The sequence below is a fragment of the Meleagris gallopavo genome, chromosome 16 (genome assembly GCF_000146605.3).
Source record: "Meleagris gallopavo isolate NT-WF06-2002-E0010 breed Aviagen turkey brand Nicholas breeding stock chromosome 16, Turkey_5.1, whole genome shotgun sequence".
Classification (NCBI taxonomy): Eukaryota; Metazoa; Chordata; class Aves; order Galliformes; family Phasianidae; genus Meleagris; species Meleagris gallopavo.
The window spans coordinates 1,109,806-1,132,240 of NC_015026.2; the positions used below are offsets into that span (position 1 = coordinate 1,109,806).

Sequence of the window (22,435 nt, forward strand, 5' to 3'; positions counted from 1 at the left end):
GCCCTCTTAAATTGAAGGCTTACAGAAATTAATCTCTTCTGCTAGAAGGACCCATATCTCTAACCTCCTTCTTTTTGGCTACCTGTAAATACCCAAACACTGAGGGGAAGAGCACAGCACTCTGATGTTAAGACCTCTTTCAGTCAAACAGAAAGAGGAATGGCCACTGAAACAGGCTCACACTCAGGTCTTGGTACCAAAGGCAGACACCAAGATCACATGTAGTGATATGAATTCTGGAGAAAGGTTTCACCACCTGCTTGAGAGAGGGAATAAAGAACTCTTTCTCCCATCTCTGCCCATTTCTGAAGTGCTGGTTAGAGGACAAATGAAAACTGTGAGTGATCTGAGCAGCAAGAGTGGCCTGGTTACTTACGGCTCAGGATCTAGCGTGTCGTTCTTCTTCTTCTCAAACTGATCTTTAGAGATGGTTCTAGAGACAAAGAGTTAACGTGAAAACTCAGTAGCATTGTTTTATCAGAGGCTGACACTATATCATGCTATTCTGAACATGCAGCAAACAAGCAAACCAAATCTGAAGGAAGTGTATCAGTTTTTGTTCTCTATTCAGAGAACGCAATTCATTTTAAGCTACAGAAAATACTTTCCCCATTTCATTTTCTGATGGTAAAGTAAAAACAAAATAATAAACAGCATATACGTAAATTGAAAATATCAAGAATGAGGGAAGGTGCAGCCAGTAAAGCAGCCACCCTCCAAAGCAGCTTGAGCTGCTCATGTATCTCACAGCATCCTTCCGGCTGGGTTAAAGGCAAGCCACTGGTTTCATAAAGAAAAGCTGTGCTTTGCAAGGTGAGGCGCCAGGACTGGCAGAAACCTTTCATGTGAAAAGAGGGCCCAGGGACAGTCATAGCACAGCTTCCTTCTCCCCCTGAGCGTGTTGCTCAGTGCCAGCTCTGCAGCCTGGGGCAGCTCTCGGGCAGCACAACCGGGCACGAGTGGCACTTGGGCACCTGCACACTAGGCACAGGAACAGCCATCAACCATCCGTTACTGCAAAAATCACCCACTACTGAGAAACACAGCATTTCCCCACAGACACAACTGGCCACAGTGCCAAGCTAGGCATCAGAACAACCCACTGCCCCTCCTTTAAGAACAAAAACAAAGCATGAAGAAAGGAAACTACTTACGTTTGAGGCTGGGAAGGGTCATCACCCAGGGTGACATTCTCCCCCTGGATTTCAGTGAAACACTTCTCACAGAAGTGATACCTGTCAGCAAGAAGGCCATATTTGGGTGAACTGGTCCAGCCCAACACACAGCCACCCGAGCACGGAGGCAGCAACCAGAGCAGGGCAGATCGCACGCCGAGGGGGGTTTGTTGGTTGATTGGTGGGTCAGTGTGCACAATGAGGAGGAACAGGGGACGGCAGGGTTAGAGAACAGGGGAGGGAACAAACAGCACAGACGTAAGAGGTAAGACGCAAACACCAAGACAACACAGAGCAGAAAGCCAAGGCAAAGCACAGATTAGCATTCGGTCTCATTTTATACATTTCGGCCATCATTACTAACAGAGTGGAGGGTCAGATTCCAAATTTGGGCAGGATTAATGCAGTAGCTACCAAGCGCTACGTTTATAGAGGCCTCAAATTTAAGAATTTGGATTTGATTTGCATTGCTTAAGGAAAAAAACATTCTGATTGCAGGCTTGAGACTGATTGGGCTTCCTTTGGTTAAAAAAAGCAGCCTGTCAAGAAGCCTTAGGAACACACTTTTACAGGTTTAAGCAATTAGAAAATATGCTGAAAGCATTTACTGGCTGTCAGTAAAAACTATAAAAGCAGAAACACTTGGTATTGAAAAAAAAAATAGCTATTAAAATATTCAATTCAAAAGTTATTTGACTGTAAGAACAAATGTGACCAATTGCTCAGCTTTTATTATTTAATATAAATGAAACCAAATCCATACTCTAGACAAACATTTAACAGAAATGCAATTATGGGTCAGAGTTTCCAGCCATTTATCTATATAAATACAATATATGTATATATGTGAACAACATCAAATATTGTACATACATACAATATATTTATCGGGTATGTTAACGATGTGCAATTAAACTTTACAAATCGAATACGAGACTGGAGAGAATTTTTGGTCCCCAGACCAAGAGCCAATCCCGCTACACTCAGCAAACCAACGGTTTAACAAACCAAGCTGAGTACATTGGAAGGCAACTCCACAAAAATACAATCTGCATTTGAAAAAAAAATATCTAAGTTTCACAGATTTTTTTTATTTTTATTTTTAAATTGTTCGTTTTGTTTTGCTTCAGATGAACTGGAACCAACGTTGTCTGGGTCATTAAAAACGAAAGGCTAAATGTTTGGAAAGGATATGAATTCACACATGAACAAAGGTAACAAAGAGAGGCCACAGCTGTAAAATGCAGGAAGGCCACGGAGGATCATCAAAATAAGGGAGCTTTATGGAGGTTCAAGAGTGAGAGAGTATAAGCAGCAATGGCAGCACAGCAAATGCAGTTTTAGTACTCAAACACTACAACTGTACGAATGGTGAGCATCAGAGGCATCAAACGAGACTCGGCGTCACAAGGAACCAACGACTGAAGGGATGGAGGTCAGCACGGCAGCTTTGTCCCTTACGGCACATCCTCACACGCCTGAACTGCTGTGAGCCAGGGGACAGACCCCAGGACTGCGCTTCCCAGGAGCCAACCAAAGCCACTGAGCGACCGTTACTGAAACGCACAGGCCAGAATTTCTTCCTGTGGCAGAGGCGGGCCGTGACACCGCCGCCATGTGCCGTAAAGCACAAGGGGAGCAGGGCCCGGTCCTTTGGCAGCACCCAGCACATCGAGGGAAGGAGTTCTGAAGAGTGCTGCAGCCAGGGCTGTGTGAAGGCAGCACGGTTTTAGGAGCCTTGCAACCCCTGCAGGCCCTGCCAGCTGGCTTTGGCTCCAGGAGCCGCCCAGCTCGCCAGGAACCACTGAAACACAGCAGCACGCTCAGAGCTCCTTCTACATGGGGCTGGGCGTGCAGTGACACAAAGAGCAAGAAGGGGTGGGTTCTTTCTACTTAATGTAGCCCTTACTGACCTAGCCGTGTAATAACCTTACCAGCAGGGCAGCTGCAGTTTTGATAGCAACCACGTGAGCTAAGATGTCTGCTCCCTGCTCACAGCCAACCGCGCGCTAACTGCCCGTGCCTCATCTCCTGCAGGTCAGCTCAGCTGGGATTAAACACATCATCCTCTCAAGCAAAACCAGGAGCTGCTAATGCAACTGAAGGAGGCCAGGAGAACAAAAAAGAGATCGATTCTGTTCATTTGTAGTCTTTGGGAGTGATGAATGCCTCACGATGAGCACAGAGCAATTCCACAGCGGAGCTTTTGAGGAGTGGGCAGTGGCACTGCACCTCCCTTGTGCTGAGCCCACTCTGCCCAGGTGACAGAGCCACAGCAGGGCTGGGGCTTATCTGCTTTTTACATACTGCCAATCCATTCTTTTTTCTTACTATGTCATTCTATACGATTTACTTTAATTAAAAACACAACAACAAAAACCCCATGAACTCACAAACACCAACTCCCAAGGTTGATCATTTTAGGAGTCAAACAGGGAAGCACTGAAACACAGGATGACCCAAACGAAGGGGTGTGTAACCAGAAAAGCCCACTATCATGACTTCCATTCATACTTGGTTCAATTTAAGCAATCCCAGACGTAGTTAATTACCACTCATTTTCAGAACAACTGACACAACCCCCCCAGCCCACACAGCAAGACACGCTGGGCTGCTCCGTGCTGCAGAGCCAGGCCTAAAGTTAGCAAGAGTCTAGCCTTCATCTGCGAAATTAAGATGAAGAAAGAAAAACTGAAATACAGTGAAAATGAATCACCTGAAGATCATGAATGCTGGTCCATAAAATAACCCAGGTGAAATAATAACTAAGTTATTATGAATATGGACCCACAGAAATGGAGACCTGCTCGTAATTTACTGTGTTTTGTTTTTTTTTTTTTGCATGCTGCTACAAATATTCACCAAACACTTTGGGAAGCATACGACATTCTAGCTGTAACAGTCAGATAATTCAAGGAAGGTGCCCATTGCAACACATGAAAAATGGAGAGCTTTTCAAATGCAGACTGTTCAGGTGACTGACTCCCGTCTATCAGAGACAAGTCACATTATGGCTCATTATCAGATGCTCAGTCTGTGTCAGCACACCAATTTCCAACTGCAACTGAAGTGTATTTGAAGGAATTTTTAGATTAGCAATTGGACACTAGGACTCACCTGAAATACCCGCTGCTTTTTTTCAAATGGATATTCATGGGAAAAGTGTGTTTTCTGAACACTTGCTCTAACCTAAGATTCTGTGTTATTTGTGGAAGCCAAACGGTTCTACTCTAAATGATTAATTTTCAGTCACTGAATTGCAGGGGAAGAGTTAACTTATTGAACAGTGCCTAATTATTCTTAGCTGTAAATACACCTGATTTCCAGTAAACTCGGTGCTGTCTGTTCTGTACGCTGAAGAAGTCAGGAATATTCAAACAATTACAGTTTTGTTGGAATGACAGATTTTTTTCCACTAATTTCTTTGTTAAGAAAAAATTAAAATGTGAATACCATTGTCGTAGGAAACAATTTGAGTGTTTCAGAGTGATAGAGCTGATGAATAAGGTCTCTATGACCCCATCAGCCAAACACATGCTTCAGAATGCAGTGACTGAGCATCAGAAATACCTTGCTAAAACAAACAAACTTATAAAGAGATTTCTCTCTTGATTTTAGCAGCCTGAAATATACAAACCTCAAAACAAACAAGCCAGAAAAGCCCAAATCCAAAAGCGCCCTACTCTTTCTCAATACACCTAAGCCCATTTCATCTGTTACTGCCCACTGACACCTGGGTGAACTGCCCTTTCACAGCGTCCCTTTCTCACCTGCCACTACCCTTCAATACTAAACCTTACGTGAGGGGACCTGCCTCATCCCTAAGAGAAAGGAAGCTGCCATGGTGCATCACTGAGCCCTGAGGAACCACTGCAGCACCAACCATGTGCTTCACATTAGCACCAACCATGTGCTTCACATCAGCACCATCGCAGCCTTGCATTGAGCAACCGGGGTGATTTAACACCCAAACAGTTTGGAAGAGAAATGACTTCCCCAATTATTTTTGAAGTTGCTATTCTTTTTCTGTACCACACTATCCGGATGTATAACATGACAAGTATTTTAAATCTTATCACAAAGCACCGGTATTTAAGGACCGCAGCGGCCACTGAAGTACTATCCATTTAAATGCATTTTATTGCTTTATTTCTCTTCAGACAGACTTTTTTGAGAGTTCAGAGCAGCTGCGTAAAAGCTTTTATGAGAGCTTGTGAATCGACAATCCTCCATAACAACACTATCTGCATTCCTCCATAACAGTGCAATCTACCTCAGTCCCAACACAGCGCAAAGCAACGCCTTTGCATCTCCCACATTTGTGCTGCTCCAGCTCAGCGGTACACAACACTCTTACACCATCTTACAATGCATTTGGTGACGTAGGGACGGCCTGCAGGGAGACTAAATGCAAGCACTGACTGCCTGGATTCATTCCATAACTCTGCTCAGACAACAGCCTGCTGCACACTTCAAAGCTGGCATGGCTTGCGAACTGTCAAACCCTCAGAAAGAAATCTGTAACTTCATTTTAAACAGGGAAATGGAAGTTGGTGCCATAGCCCATCTATGGTTTGTCATTTTTTTCTTTTTTGGGGGCAAAAATAAATCAAAGAAGCCACAAGTGAGAACAAAGCCATGTTATAAGTTTGCTTTGTTATTCAGCATAACATCGTTGATTTATGTATCAAATGGAAAATATTACAGTGCTATTGGTTAACAATCGTACATCAAATCCTATCAGTAATAAGGAAAAAAATTCAGTATCAAGTATTATATTCTGGTATTTTCATGGAGTCCAAGAAGTTTGTAAACGTAAGTCCAAGCTAGTTTAAAAAGAATTAAGTACTGGGAAGATAAGAGAGAGACTGCTAAACTGTAACACTGTACCATTTCTGAACTCTGACAGTAATTAAAAAACAAAGCTGCACGTTTTTGTAATTCTCCAGACCAAGGCAACATAGCTATCTCAGTCCCTTTCGGCAGTTCTACCTTTCTCCCTTCAGTGTGCCCTGCTATTGGTACTGAGGGAAACACAGAGCACTTGCACTTCAGCAGCACAGCCTTGCCAACAGCAAGCAGCTAAGCATCATGTCTATCTACCTGCAGTACAGCAAACTAGAGGGGCACCTGCAAAAGGACAGCATGCAAGGGTAAGCAACCAACTTTTTCCTGACTTAGCAGACAAAGGAAAGAGAAGGTTAATAATCCTCCTCCACGCTCGCAGACAACACAAACAATACTGCTTTCCTGAATAAGGCAAAAGAAAAGGAAAAAGAAAAACAAGAAAAGCAGCCAAGGACTTACCTATTCTGGTAGCTGTAATAGGCAGCATCACGAGGGATAGTACACAGCTGCTTGCCATAGCAGCACAAGGTCTGTGGAGAAAACTCATACTGCAAAAAAATGGATGAGAAAGGAAATGTTAAGATGTAATCTTTTATTAATTAAGTATCTATTAGGCTAACTTGAGGATATCACGGTATGTTGTTATTACACTTTCTCAAGCTATTGTAAATATACCAGCAAAGCTCTCTTAATAAAACTATAGTAATTGGCTTTATGAAGTGAAGAGCTGACTTCTCTAGCTACCTACTTGATTGCAATGGACAATGAAAGCAAAGAATTTTAGTACTGCTTTGATCAGAAAAGGCATTCTCTCGCTGAGGGAGATAAAGACAATAACAGAATAACAGCAAGAAAGATACTACCTAATGCTTTTTTTAAGGTCTTAGTGTGGTGAAGAAAAGTCAAACTCTTACAAGCCCTTCCATTTCCTTATTTCAATTAGAAAAACTAAGAGACTACACAAAGCACGCGTTTAATCAGTTCAGTCAAGCAAAGCTCTTTGGAAAAGTGTGATTGCGTCCAAATCCCTGGCAGACATACCTTGCGCCCACAACAGTAGCCAAGGGACTGCATAACGGGATCAATTTCTTGTTCAAACACCTCTGCAAGTTTAGTGCAAAACTTATAGACCCTGGAAGTCTTGCGATTGTAAAGCCAGGCGTTGTTGAACATCAGCCAAACATCGTCCACATACTGCCAGGGCTCCTGGTACTGCCCCGTATCTAATTTACGTTTAATGGTTGAGAGGTCCATAGGATTCTTCACAATGTCAAAGTAGTCCTTCAAACAAATACACAACGTTTTTAAGATATCAACTATTCACACTGTGTTGTGCAGAAACAATGAAACGTTTGTGTGAGCAAAGGCACAGTAGGGCAGCATTTGGTGTTTCACTGCCAACTCACCGGAATCCCTAAGAGCTGGGGATCCACGGGCTGCCTGAAAGGCAGAGACTCCGGGTCCTGCCGGTACAGGGCTTCCAGCGTAGGCATCAGCGCCTGGCGCAGCTCCTCGGGCTTGAAAACTGTTAGTGAGAGATGGAAAGATTAGAAAAATTCCTTCTGGGTATCCTAGTACCCCATCCGCTTAATTCCCCATGAAAATAAAACTGCTGTAACAAAAATCCTACAAGTGATTTTCTCATCTTCATTGCTGATTAAAAGCAACACGTATCATCAAGAGACAACTGAGCAGCTTTTGTATTTAACTGAATCATACTACATTACATTCTCAGTACAGGGGGATAAGAATTCAGTGATGCATCTTCTAGAGGGTGCAAGATTTATCCAGAAGCAAATTAACCATCCATTGCTTCAACATGGATGAAGCTCCACCATTCAGAGTGGAGATCAACAGCATATTTTCTCTTTCCCTTCTGACACTGTTAGCTGCTCCGGTGTCGAGATCTTCCAGCAAAGGAATCCCGAAGAGCCAGCGCTCCAGAAGGTAACCAGATGTCTTGAGAGCTGGCACAGGGATTTTCTGGCCATGGCATACAAACAGCCCCAGTCCAATGGACTGTTAATTGATTTTGAAAGTGTTAATACCTCCAAGATTTATATGCATCATTACAACCACTTGGCAACAGTGGCATGGCAACAGCCATGTTTCTTTCAATAGTGGCTGACAAGGACAAGAAAGGCAATGCATTTTCTGAAAAATAATGATAACTTGGAGAGCTCTTAGAACATCTCAGCAGTGTAATTACATTTATTTCCTTAGGAACAGGGGCTTTAAATAGGGAAGAATGCCTATTATTCAGGAAAAAAAGACGACAACTAAGAAGAGCAGGGTGGCATTTAATATTTATCTACCTGGCTGAAATGAGAACAATACCAATAAAAGGGAGCAATTAGGAGTTCTTTTGAAAGCACTTAAATCAATAGGGCTACAGTGACCCCTTTGAGGCTGATCATTGCTTGTGTTGTTCAGATGCTGCTTTATTAAAATATAAATTGGCTCTGGGAGGGGAAATTTCTAGAAAAAAAAAACAATGGATTTTTTAATTTTTTTTCCTTTTTTATTAGTGTTTTATTTCTGAGATGATTTCTTTTCATCTCTAAACACTGAAATAAAGCACTAGAAGTTAAGTTGATGCAACTCAACAGCTTCTGAAGCTTTAAGGTCTCAATGCTTTCAGGCACCTGTGGATGCTGAAGCTCCCAGAAATTGTTAGTCAGGATGAAAACAGTCCCTGCAGGGCAAAGGGAAGCTGGAAGACAGTTTGAATGCACTGCCTGTAACCGGGAGAGGATTGCTGCTTGTGTACAAGTGGCAAACTAGCACAGCTCAGCCAGCTACATCATGGCAAAGGGCTGTGCAAGCTGCCAGAGGGGCTGCAGCAAGGCCCTGCTGTACGCCTGCATTGAGCCCTCGCTACCTCTGTTCTTATGGCACCAAGCAATACAGCCATCACTTCAGCTGTTCCACCACCTCACTCCTGACAACACAGCAATTTGCTTCCACTATACAGGCACTTTCCCATGGAAAGAATCCTAATGTATACTCTCAAAACTGTAGAAACAAAGTTGTACTACAGAATTCAAGAACAGTGGGAAATACAGTCTAAGTCTTCTGTATCGTTTCTGCAACTGTTTATTCATGTACTTTATAAATTTGATCATCCAAATGACTTCATTTATTTGAAAGTCAGAAAGTACCTTTTCATGATCTATTCTGGACATCTGCTTGACACTGCTGTAAGAAGTTTCCCTGCACTGACCCACATAACAACATACCACTAGCTAGAGGGTCCCTCTAAGCAGATCTGATCTCAATTTAAATCGGAACAACAGAGATTCAGCAGAACTTCTGTTAGGTTCCTTAAAGACTAACGATCATTCTTGGGAACATTTATCATCTACTTTCATTTTGGTTTAAAATATAGATGTATTCAAAATCCATTTATTCAGAGCTATGATTTCACCTAAAAATATAAAGAAAAGTTGCCTTCATCTTTAGCTCCTAAGGTGGTGACTAATAACAGAGCATTTGAACACAGCATTTTTCTATATGCAGATTTTATAGGGAAGTCACTGTTCTCTCCTCTTCCTCAATTATATGCTCTTGATTCTCCTCCTGCAGTACATCTCTGTAAGGAGCTGGCACATCCAGTTATCCCAATTTTGTCTTGGCTGTGTAGGTGGTAAGAAGAAAGAGGGATCTCTGCCTGCATCATGATGTGCTACCTGCCACAGAAGAGCAAGATGCTCCCTTTTTTAACTTTTAAAAAAAGTTTCATTTCTTCAAATAGGAAATTCTGCTTATGATTACTAAGGAGAAAATTCTGAAAGGAAGATGAAGACATCTTCAAAATAATAAAACACCCGGGAAGCTTCAGTCAAACCAGGCCCTGCATTATTATGACTTATAATAAAGGAAAGAAAACAATAAAACTCATCTTGCCATCAAGCTGTAAGGCAGGCAGCTACAATGAGAAGAGGTGACAGATCACGTTTTCTTTCGAGAGGACTGCAAGGGAAGAGGCAAGCAAACAAAAGCCTTCCCTTCAACCTACAGTGTTCAATACAACTGGATGTGTGGGGTATTGATAGACTCCAACTGCACAGCAGAAGCCACTCAAAAGGACACTCCTTTAAAGGCACAGGTGAATCAGTTCCAACACGAAGACACCTGGTCACTATTTGCTGAATGATCTCACGGCACACACTCTACAACCACCTCCAGCTCTGAGACTCTCCCCCTAGCAGCTGCAGCATCAATCTGCATCCCGGGTCACTTTGGAGTGCAGCTCTTCACCCCTCCCGTGCTATCTGGAGTCTCAAATACCAATGGAAAACGAAACCAATGTAACAAATGAAAAAACATGAGATGAGTCTCATAAGCAGTTTTAAGATACCATAAAACCTTTAAGCACACTTCACTGAATTTGCTCTTGAATACCTCTTGGTTTATTTTGTGTCTAAATGCAAACGCTCCGTTAGAGTTGGATAAACTACTTGGTGAGAAAATGGCTCAGTTTAAAATTGTGCATGCAGCTGTACCTGCCAGGGCTGCACATAAATTACTCTGTATGGCTACTCAGCGACAATATTTCTAAGACAAGAACTGTGTTACTAAATGAGGTGTTGGAAACACACAGTAACCCAGCCTGAATCACCAGAATGACACCATATAGCTCTGCACAGACCAGCTCTGTAAGAACCATCTTCTCCCAGCTACTGCCTCTATTTACTTGCAAGAACACTGAAGGAGAAGCAATGATTCTTTCCACTGGGAACTCAACTTGTTTATAATTGTTAGTTTGAAACGGGCTCTGCAGCTCACTCTAGCCTGGCTGGCACACTGTGCTACAAACTGAAATGAACATCTACAGGAAAATGTGCTTTATTATAAGATGACTATGTCTAATAATTAACAAGGCATATACAAGAGATCAAGATTCAAGCTGTACAAACTAAAGCTATGTTTTCTTGATCGCATTCATACATCTGTAATGTTCTTCTAATGTAATCACATGTAGTTTCCTTTGAAAGTAAAGACAAAATGAAATAGAATGCAACTTTCTATTTTCTTTTTTTTGACATTTACATTAGTTGAAAGCTTACCTTTGGTCAAAAACTAAACACAGAAACGGTCATCTCAAAAAAACAAGTGTCGAGACAGCTGAGGTTTTTGAGTCCAAAAAAACTTATCTTGCCTTCATTACAAAAAGAAGTAATTTATTTTTGGCAGTTTTCTTTAGCAATGGATATTTCTCGGGTTTCTTGCACCTATACTGAGCTACTGGGAAAGAGTTCTGGCCAAGATGTAGAGGGAGAGATTCATGCACATCACCCAAGCAGCAACCACTCCCTTACCACCTTAGTCCTTCTGGGCAGAAACTGGAAACTATGAGGATACTGCTGGCATTAAGAACACAACATGCTACTCTCACCTCTGATTCAAGTAACATTAAAGGAATTCCACTTTCAAAAATAAACAAGCCCCTCCCAGCAGGAACAAAGACCACACAAAACAGAAGGGCTGCATCAAACAAAGCATGCAAGAAAAAAGAATCAGTTTTCATATACGTACTTTTCTTGCGGGGCTGAGATGGTGATGTGGATTGTGAAGTGGTTCCATTAGTGCCACTTTCCTCTTCCTCCTTGGCATCTACTTTTATTTCAGGCTTCTTTTCTTCTATTTCCATTGGCTCTTGTTTCAGCTCAGTTCCATCTGTTTCTTCTTTTATTTGTGAAGATCCTTGTAAATCCTCCTCCACCTTAAGAAAGGAGGCAACAAGATGCATTGTTACATCTATGACTCAGGCTTCAGTCATTCAAATATTAGCTTATGAGATTGTCAAAGCACTCTCCATCCATGGCTTTCCTCAGGACAGTTACTTTCCAGTAACTACCCTCTTCTCACCCCTTAGCTCATCAATTCAGACATATCATTAAGTGCTTTTATATCTATCACTGCTTTCAGTTAAGCTGTATAGAATCTCATTTACCTCAGTCTTAGCTTCCACTTGTGTCTCACTAGTCTCTGGCTCAGTTTCTTCAGTTTTAACTTCTGATTTGCTTTCTAGCATTGGTGCATCTGGTCCTAGTTGCTGGGAATTCGTATCAGCACTAGCAACTGAGGCAGGGGTGGGGACCCTGTTATCAATACTAGCTGCTGCCTGGGATAGCTGTTGTAAAAACAGTACAAAAGAAAGACACTGCATATATAGAAATATTTTCCTTTACTAAAAAATGAACAGCACAAAAAAAGAGACATGAGATGATATTCTAAAACAGTGCAGAACATGGATATAGGAGCTCGCTGTAGTCAAGTTTCTACAGAACACATTCAGAAACTCTGTTTTACAGAGTAAAAGCAAAGGAAGATCTCTGCTCCAAACAAAGAGGCTTGTTTTACAGAGAGAACACCTGCCCAGTAAAACATGGTATATTCCTCCTCACTATAAAGCGTAAAAGAAAAAAGCCTACACAGATTTTATGACCAGAAAAGACTGATTCTGATCAAGGCCAAATATTATACTAGGCCTGATATTCCTCATCTTTCTAAACACCACTGCCATTTTTACTTTGAGCAGATTGAAGTCATTCATCACGCCCCCCCTCCTTCAAACAATGCTGAGATAATCCGAACACACGTTTTTACATATCTGTATAAGGAATCCTTTGCTCTAAAGCAGAAGTCGAATCGACAGCCATACAACATACGGACTCTAGACATTTGTGATGCAGTGCTATACATAGGGAGGACTTCTGCGGAACACCACTACACAAGAGAAAACACAAGTAGCTGATACTTACTGGAGTGCCAGGTGGCTGTGCCTGCACAGATGTTGGCTGTTGCTGGGATGGCTGTGGGGTTGGCACAGACTGGGGCTGAACTGGGGTCTGAGGCTGCGGTGTGACTTGAGCCTGTGCTGCAGTCTGCCCCGTGGGCGTGCTTTGTGTTTGGGTCGCGTTGGGAACAGAACCCGGGGTCGGTGTAGGGGTTTGTCCTGAAGATGAGACTGGTGTGGATGGCTGAGTGGGTGCTGCTGGCTGAGGAGGAGTCATTCCAGTCGGTGTTTGGTGCTGAATAGGCGGCATCCCAGCAGCAGTGGAAACGGGAGGTGTAGTCTGATGCAGAGGTGGCTGGGTCACCGGTGGGCATAGCTGACCACTCTGTGGTCCTAGCATGTTCATGGAGTTGGGAAGAGCAGCACTGGGAACCTGCCCCTGCTGGAGGGAAAGAGATTCTCTTACAGACACATCGCTCCCAAAACTCTGGGAATTAACATTTAAACACTGACATAATCTTTAAAACACATCTAACTATGCCACGCAGATGACTGTGCTCTGATTCCTCTAATCATTTTTGTCAGCTTTTATTCAAAGACCTTGATGCTAAACTTAGATGTGCCTCACGCATCACTTTCCACAAACACTACCAGTAGAGGGAAGGAATCCTCACAACCTCTGAGTAACACAAACCTGCAGACAGTCTCTAAATCACGTCATTAGCTGGGCAAAGGTCACACTTTGCATACAAAACAGTTTCAAGCGAATACACACTCCAGCTCAGGACTAGCAGCCCTGCTCTGGAAAAGAGCTCAACACATTTAACGGTTGCCCTGTTGCAAAACACACTGCTTAAGATGCTTTTTTTGCTTTTAATTTAAATTAAAACTTACTTCTATATTGTCTACGTAAAGTCAGTTCTAAGAAAGAAAAGTTCAGGATTCTGTTGTTTTGTTGGTTTTTTTTTTTCCCTGACAAAGTTGGTCAAGTAACTGAATCAGGGTCCAAGAAATTATAGGTGCTTCATCATGAGGCTGTTGAAAACTTGCCTTAAGCTAAGTCTCACGATCTAAGTTTCCTCTCATTCGAGGATGGACCAGAGAACCTCAGAGGTCTCAGCTAACATACTTGTAAACCAGGCAAAAAACAAACAAGAAAAATACAACACCCAACAAATCTCTTCCTCTGGAAACACGTACACCTTGGCATCATAAATGAGCCCTGACTTCACTGACAACGATTACAACAGCAACAAAAGATCTACTTGTTGGAAAATGTTTTCTGTTGGAAGTAGGGAGGTTACAGAAGATTTTAGGAGACCTTCCCCAGCCACTTTACTGTAATTCTTGATTTAAAGTTGGCTAATAAAGTCCATGCAAATCCAGAGGTATATGTTCGTACGTGCCCCATAAACAACTTCTAATATTCTCCTGAACATCTCATCAGCATATTTTTTAGAATTTACATTGGGAATTATAGGACATTGCCCAAGTTAGCATATGGAGGTAATACTCTTGAAAGTCATGAATGACTGCAATAAACAATGATACACAGAGATACACAAATAAAATACATCAGACCAAAATTATTAAAAGCATTTAATGCAGGTATTAGAAAATACATCGTACCTGTGCCACCCCTGCCTGGGCTGCTGTCTGACCCATGCCAACGTTGTTCACATTCATAGCCCCTGTGGAAGCTGGAAACTGATTCTGAGGCAGGAATTGGTTCTGGGTAGGAGCCTGACCCATCATGTTGTTGGAATGGGCTCCCATCATGTTCTGTGGCTGAGGCATTCGGGAAGGAGACATTGCCATCTACGAGTTAACGCCAAAATAAAAATGTTAATGTTTGTCATCGTGCAGCAAGATGAAGGAAAATACCATCAAAGTAATGAGGCAAAAGACGTGACAAAAAATAAAACGAAAATTGCTTGAGTAAACCAAATGGAAGTGGGCATATGCACATAATGTTAGCATTTGTTTCATGGTATTCAAGAGGGAGTTATTTTGATACAATCTAATATTCAAATTACACTAACACTTTAAATATATAGGTGCTTTTTTTTCCTGAAGAATAAAAACATGTTTTCTTGGAGGAATAAAGAAAGTACACATACTGCAGAGAAACAGCTCCTGAAAGGCCTCTGCTCTTCCACAGACTTGCAGAATACTGCAACTCTGATATTTACCTCTCTAAAGACATTCTTTTAAAACACATAAGTAGTGAAAACAAATGCCTCAATAGAAGCTTGACAGACTCGGTACATTTTCATGAAATTATCCTACAATTTACAGTCCTACGCTGTGACATGGCCTTTTCAGAACAGCGTTAACACCGTTAAATATCATCAACCAATTTTGAGAAGAACTGGGTAAGAACAAGTACGAACCGCAGGAACAGCGCCCATGTTGTTCATCTGTACAGGATGGTTCATTGGAGAAGCTGCACGGGGTCCCATGGGTGCTTGTGACATCTGTACATTCCCTATGGACATGGGGTTAAACTGATTCATTCCTGCAAATGCACCCCCCAAAACAACTCATTAGGAACAAGTCATCACAAATGACGTATTGTATATGACACTATTATAAAATGCACGTTTCTTATGGCTAGAATTTAACTGCCCTCCACATCATCTTTTTCCTTGAATGTTGCTTAAATTACTTGGCTTAAGAAAGAAAGCAAGATGCAAAAAATATTTAGAAGAATGCCAGTTAAGGAGTGTATAATTAATGGTGGCTTAAAAATGAGGAGGAGTGTAGATGATCTGTAAAGACACAATGCTGTACGTATATAATACCATAGGATGGTTTATTGATATAAAGTAACTGGGGATACTCTTCTGGGGGAAACTGAAACATCTATAAGTCTGAGGCTTGGACTCTTTGGGAAAAAGCTACCCACAATGCCATAGCAGCCTAAATAGGTGATGGCAAACATCAGTTGCACAAAAAAAAAACAACAAGAATGCCTTTTAAAATCTATTTCCTCATCAGAAACCAGACAGAATACTGTCAGTGACACACATTCCAGGATGTGCACGACTGAAGTGATAAGTTTCCAGCCACAGGTGGATTTGGGGCTTATTTAATGATAAAAACATACCGAAGCTCTCCTGCTCTGCAGTTAACATATTTCTCCTTGCTCTCTCCTCTTTTTGAAACAACTGAACTGCTTCCCAGTCACTACCAAAGTACTGAGCATCTATTGACTTATATTTACGTTGGATATAAAGAAAAAATATTTTACAGTGAGGGTGGTGAGGCACTGGAGCAGGCTGCCCAGAGATTTGGTTGATGCCTCATCCCCAGAGACTTTCAAGGCAAGGCTGGATCAGGCCCTGAGCAACCTGACCTAGCTGTGCTGTCCCTGTTCACTACAGGGGAGTTGGACCAGATGGCCCTCAGAGGTCCCTTCCAACTCTAAGGATTCTATGATTCTATGACTGCACTGAGACCGTTACTGTCTCAGAGCAACAACAAAGAACAGTGCTGAAAAAGGGAGACCCAGTTAGTTTCCCCCAGCCCCAAGTGCAATTCCAAGATCAAAAGAGACGATCAGCATTCCCCCTAATGCTTTATTTTGCACCCACAAAGCGTTGTTAGAGAAGAAAACATAGATACCTTGAGAAACCTGCATACGACTTATAGGCACAGTTGTCATGGACATAGGCCCATCTGCAACAGAAACAGATAAATGGTCAGAGAAAAGACTCCGTGTCTGAACACAAGATTAGTCTGAAAAGCCCAGGGGCACAAACCCTGCAAGGCTGCAGCCCAAGTGTAAGAACCAAAAACCCTGTTGCCCCACTTTGCTTTCCCCGGTGCCTACCCGATGCAGAAGCACTTACTGGGAGGCCTCACAGGCTGTGCCTGGCCCATGGCAGCAGCCACCTGTGGGATGCCAGGGGGCTGAGGTCCTGGCGTCTGTAAGGCTGGCTGCGTTCCCAAGATCCCTTGTTTATGCAGACGAGACCTCCGCTTCTCTTCCAGCTCCTTTTGTATCTTGTAGATTTTTTCTGCTAATAAGTGATAGTATTCATCCTAAAAAAGAAAAATAGCACTCAACGTCAAGTATTAGAAAGCAATGACAGAAACCATGCAAGTCTACCTGAATAGTCAGCTGATTTGTTTTTGTTTCAGTTTTTAATGCATGCACCTGCCAAGTTGAACAGGAACTACTTCTTTTCAGAACTGTCAAATCGAGACACACTCATCCCTGCTTTAACCCAGATAAGCAAAACCAAGCTCCCAGGAAACACTTAGGCGACTCGGCTTCATGACTATTCACTGCATCTACTTTGTGCAGATTAGCAGACAAAGGAGAAGACTACAGGGCCTCTGTTGCTTGTAGAAAGCAAGATTCAGTTTCTACACGTTAATGATTTTTAAACGTTTCCCTAATAAGCATTTCCACTAATGCAGAGACAAAACAAAAAGATGTCCCCGGAAACACAGTTATGCAAAACAAACTTCAGGATAGGTGTTAAGGACAGATCAGTTCTTAAATAAAGATGGGAACTGCTTTTCCTAAAGAGTCTGATTACTGACAGGCATTGCAGGGAATAAGCAAAACCAAACAAAACCTCAGAGGAATGGAGAAAAATCAGTGAAAAATAATCCTCAGGCACAGACAGCTAAGCACTACATCTGCACAAGACAAAAAAGAAATCCATTTTACTGAACCTACCCTGACAACAGATCAAATAAGGCACTCACACTGCACAGCAAGGGAGACAATTTTGCCTGCCAGCAATTGCTGGACACATCTGCCAAGCGTGAGATCACACACCTGTTAAAGGCAAAAATAATGCCACAAAGCCCCAAGATCACATTTATTTTCTGGGGACACCCCTGCCTGTGAACCCAGCATTACACGCAGCCAAGGCTCAGCAATGTATTTGTCTCAGAATCGTTTCATCCACATCAAACTGAACTAGAATTGGTTATTACAGCAGGATCCAGCTCACTTCAGAACATCAGGATGAGATGAGTACCCCTCATGAGTCTTGCTAAGAAAGCCCAGCCTGCTGTCCACTCTAAAAGCACGAAGCCCCTTTTCCTTGCTTGGATGCTTCACCTTCCTACTTGTGCATTTAAGACTGTGCTACTTTCACATTACAAAGACTCCTGAAAAGGGATGTGTTTACAAGGAGTACATATTAGTATGCAGTTTGACACCTTATACTGACCCATTTTTCAATGTCAAAGCAAAACTAATGCTCCTCAAGAAGAAAGATCGAATTCGCCATGCAATTACATAGAATGTCTTAACTATTCCCTTCTTCCAAATCCACTGCTTTGGAGCCAAGTAAGTTAAACAAATTCCCAAGAGGAGTCTTGTGCCAACAAGGCTCTGACAGCTGTTTTACGTGATGAAGATACTTCTGGGTATGTGTCTCTTATCTAATGACAACACCCCAGGATTCTAAACAGGTAAGATTTCATTAGCTATCAGTACAGCACTACTGTTTTCACCTGATGAAAACTTTCAGGGAGTGGTTCCTTTAAGGTGGCAAAACTGCACTGACATAAAGAAATAGTATGTTCAGTGTGTCAACCAACAGGGTTTTGTTTTCTGAGTAATACAGATTTGAGCTGACACCTCACTGGTGACAAAAAATTCATGAGAAAATTCGACTTGTTTCCCATGCACAAGACAAACACAGGCAAACTGATTTCTTATTCTGTTAGCTGAAACAGCTATCTGTCTTTGCCAAATCGCTCTCAGTGCTGCTGAGTAGCAGAGAAATTATTACAACACTGTAGGTAAAAGGTAAGCAGCTTAACATGACTGGGTCCTAAACAAAAGCTCCAATGGTAAAGAGGCATCAGAACTCTTATCTACATCAGATTTTCATAAAATGGAACATCAGCAAGGGAAACATCAAGAACTGTAAGCTGTGCTCAAGTTCTCTTGCGCATCAGTCAGACTTTCAGGGAATGGAAAATGGCCAGCACAATGTTGTGTTTTCATAGACCTGAAGGAGGTAAATTAGTTTGGTGCCACACAGACACTGTCACAGACAGAAAGCATGACTTCACTCATCAACAGAACGGTGAAATTATTTTCTGTGGGTTTCCTTATGCTTCTAAGATTTGCAATACAACAGCTCTTGAACATGTTCTGGATACCCAGACTGAAGCAACATACCCTACTGTTGGCAGATTCATACATATCTCCTTCAACTTTCCTTGCATAAGCCACCAAGTTCTCCATGCGGCGATCCTTCAGTGCTGCTGGATCCGGCGTGGGGAAGATGGCTTGGACACTACAAGAGATGAGAAAGAATAAAAGAAAAATTCTTCATAGAAAAACTGGTAATTCTATACAGCTTTATAACCTTCACTCAGCACGTTCCTTATATACCAGAGATGTAAAAAGTATCAAAACTGATTAAAATAGAATCTATGTTGTATTGATCCCCACAAATTTAAAGCAAATTCAGTGATAAAAAAAATGTGAGGTTTGATAATCTAGAATCTAAATACTTCTGTTTACTACAGCAGAACAAATTTACTAGCCATATAAACAACTCCATCCCTCAACGAGCAAGAAGAATGAACCAAAGAGGAGAGTTAAAGACAGTGGCTCACTATCAATGGCACAGTATCAAGAGCATCACTACTTTCTCATTAACAACTTTTCAGCTAGGAGAACTGCAATACTGAAATTATTTTAAAATATTCTGGAAAAAATACGTGGTCTTGGTGAATACTTACAGTTTATGCACTAAATGATTGCGCAGGTCCTGAGTGACATGTTCATGCCATGCTTTCCTTACCCCGGTGCTAGAAGGAGGTGCAGCTGTTGGCATTGAGCTGAGGTTTCCAACATTGCCAGAATTTGTGCCATCATTCATTAGGGGGCTAAAGCAAAGAAAGGGATGTGCTGTTAGAGTACAAGAATGCAAGTCTTTGTAGTATCTCTGATGCAAAAGTAGTTTTTAATTGCTTTCATCACTTCTAGTTATTGCATCAAACTTTCTGTAAGTAAAATACTGATATCAATTCAACAAGCTACAAAGCATACAGCAGCAAAGCCCCAGAGCTTAAAAGACATGATAAAAAAAAAAAATTGTATCTACTAAGGTATTTGTACATTTAAAAATACAACATATTCTTCCCTTCAGAATTTATTTAAAACCACTAAATGTTCTGGGGATCTCTTGGGGGAACTCTTCTGGGGATCTCTAAAGTGGTAGATGTAGAACTGAAACATGAAAGAAGAGAGTAGCTATAGATGTGACTGATCACTTCAAGCAGCAATGCAATTAGTTTCTAAAGCACGCTCTTTATTTACATTCATAAAGCATGTAAATAAATGTTTAAATGAGCAAGAGTGAAAATGTGTGCATTACTTATTTGTCCCAAGGGATGTTGGAAGAGCAGTTTCAGAAATTAGACTAGCTTGCTGGTCTGTTGTTATTCCTCCTGTGGGAAGGTTCATCTGGTTGGCTCCTTTGAGACAAAATCAAACATCATTCGTACCTGGTTCACCATTTTGACAACAGCACAAAACTACATTTAACAGACAACTGGTTAGCCAAATAAATAGCATACCAAATAAGCACTTTTACGTTAGTACCCACTATGGTGCACATACACAGCTCCTGCATATGCTAATTTCAGTCTGAACATCTTTTCCTAGAAAAAAGCAACAACTAGTCTATGGACATTTAAGTCATAACCTTTAAATATTAGTTCTAGAGGGTAAAAAGATGATAATGACAACTAAGTCCCCGAAAGAAGCTAGCATTTGTGATAGTTTGCTAGAGCAGGGGAAGTAACTGTTAAACAAAAATTCTTACAGAATTCTATCTAATCACCTTAGACAGCAAAAAGCTGTGGACTGTACTTCAGAAGGAACTTAATCCACTACCATTTGGCAAAAGGAATATAGACAAAGCTTTCTAATATTCAGACATGAATGAATGTTAGTGTTTAAATAGTATAATTTTTAAGTTACTAATCAGCATCAACAGAAAGTCACCACTCTGCTCTTGTGAAATACAATTCACCCTAAAAAAATCTATAGTTTGGTTTATTTAAACACCTTCACTTCGATATTTTTTCCACCTACCCAATGCATTAATGGTCCTCATTTGCTGGTGAGCCTGAGGCTGTGCGGGCTGCTGGCCTTGTACCTGGGGCTGCAACTGTGTCTGAGGCTGGTTGCCATATGGGAGTCCAAGAGCAGCATAGGCTCGTTGCATGGAGCTGGGGTCAATCGGATTAGGATTACTTAGCGATGGATTATTCTGCTGGCCTGTTCCAACTGAACCAATGGAATTCTGCATTCCACCAGCTGGAGACCCTAAGAGGGCTATAAAAAGAAAGAATAATAGAAAACTGAAACATCAATGAGGACAATCAAAAACACGATCCCACGAATCAGTGGAACACACATGCAGTTATATTACATATTCTTGTTCCAAAGGCCTGAATGACACCTGAGATGCCAAGTGGGAAACTGACTCTGAATCTACAGGACAGAAAAATCACCAAAGCAACTGATGCACACAGACTGAAGAAGTGCTGTAAGTTTTAGGCAGACAAGCCCATAATTACCATAATACACATGAAGCACAGACTCTAATGTGAAGTTCAATAGCCTACTTGGAAGAGTAGACTAAGGAAAAAAAAAAAATCCTCTATTTCTTTACTTCTAGCCAATCCTACTTTAGGTCAAAATATTTGGCACCAGAAGAGAGATCCTGAATTAAGGATCAGCACAAATACAGTGTCATTGGACACAAAGCTAGTATTGAACACCTGTTGGTAGGAATCTTCATTCTCAACAATCATTAGATGAATTAGCCGAAGGATGAAGAAGTTAGTCTATAACCAAAGTTTTTCAGAGTGACAAAAAGCCCTAGTAAGTTTCAGACCGTAGTTATAGAATCTAAAACAATGTGGAGAGTCAAAGCCTGCTGCAGGTTTTGGTAAGCAACTTCTGTCATAGCATTTATGTACTCAGTAATCCATACGACCACCACAACCAACTGACCACTCTCACCACAAAGATGTAAGAAAGAGCCATTTTCCACTTTAGACAGGAAATTGAAACTACAGGGAAAAGTAGTTTTATACTAAAGCAGAACTGAACAAATATCTGTATTCCAGCCCCATTCCAGCTGCCATTCCAAGCAGTACTGTGTTTCTCTGAGAATGACACATGGAGAGTCCTTCACTCTGGAGACATTGCACAGTGGGAACTGGGGCTCTGGTAAAGGAAAACATACTCCACATTTTCCCCCTCAAGTAATTAAGGATGTAATACATGCAAAAAATTGTGATCCAAACATAGCAACAATTAGAGCTTTTAATACAGCAACAACTGAAGCTCTGAGAGGCACGTGGTTAGGGAAAAAAAGAAGTAAATCAGGAAAACTGAGACATTAACTGCATCCTAGGCTTTCTTAAATCCTTACCACTACGGAAACAGAGGACCACTGAAAAGGACACACACACTTCCACCTTCTGCCCGAGAGAAAAAAGGCAAAAACATAACAAAACCAGAACTGCCACACGTATCACAGATCCACAGTTTGCCCTCTCCAGATGGGAATTCAATTCCACCTCCTTTCCTAAGAAAGGCAGATAGAGTCACTGACCCCCTCTCTGCCCTCAGTCCCACACACTCAGTGAGGGCAGAGGAGATACT

The 22,435-nt window shown here is 41.7% G+C and overlaps 1 protein-coding gene across 1 annotated transcript in view; it reads right to left on the minus strand.

Moving 5' to 3' along the window:
• The window catches only part of LOC100542241 (CREB-binding protein), a 38,195-nt gene extending 17,083 nt beyond the window's left edge, over positions 1-21,112 (minus strand). Inside the window, 16 exon segments of the mRNA XM_019620685.2 lie at positions 377-433; positions 1,155-1,235; positions 6,483-6,571; positions 7,065-7,304; positions 7,430-7,548; positions 11,562-11,748; positions 11,980-12,159; positions 12,791-13,207; positions 14,395-14,583; positions 15,159-15,283; positions 16,393-16,446; positions 16,620-16,812; positions 18,923-19,040; positions 19,492-19,638; positions 20,130-20,229; positions 20,852-21,112. Of these exon segments, the coding sequence (XP_019476230.1) occupies positions 377-433; positions 1,155-1,235; positions 6,483-6,571; positions 7,065-7,304; positions 7,430-7,548; positions 11,562-11,748; positions 11,980-12,159; positions 12,791-13,207; positions 14,395-14,583; positions 15,159-15,283; positions 16,393-16,446; positions 16,620-16,812; positions 18,923-19,040; positions 19,492-19,638; positions 20,130-20,229; positions 20,852-21,068 (2,513 nt within the window). The 5' untranslated portion in view covers positions 21,069-21,112.
• Positions 21,113-22,435: the final 1,323 nt, after the last annotated feature.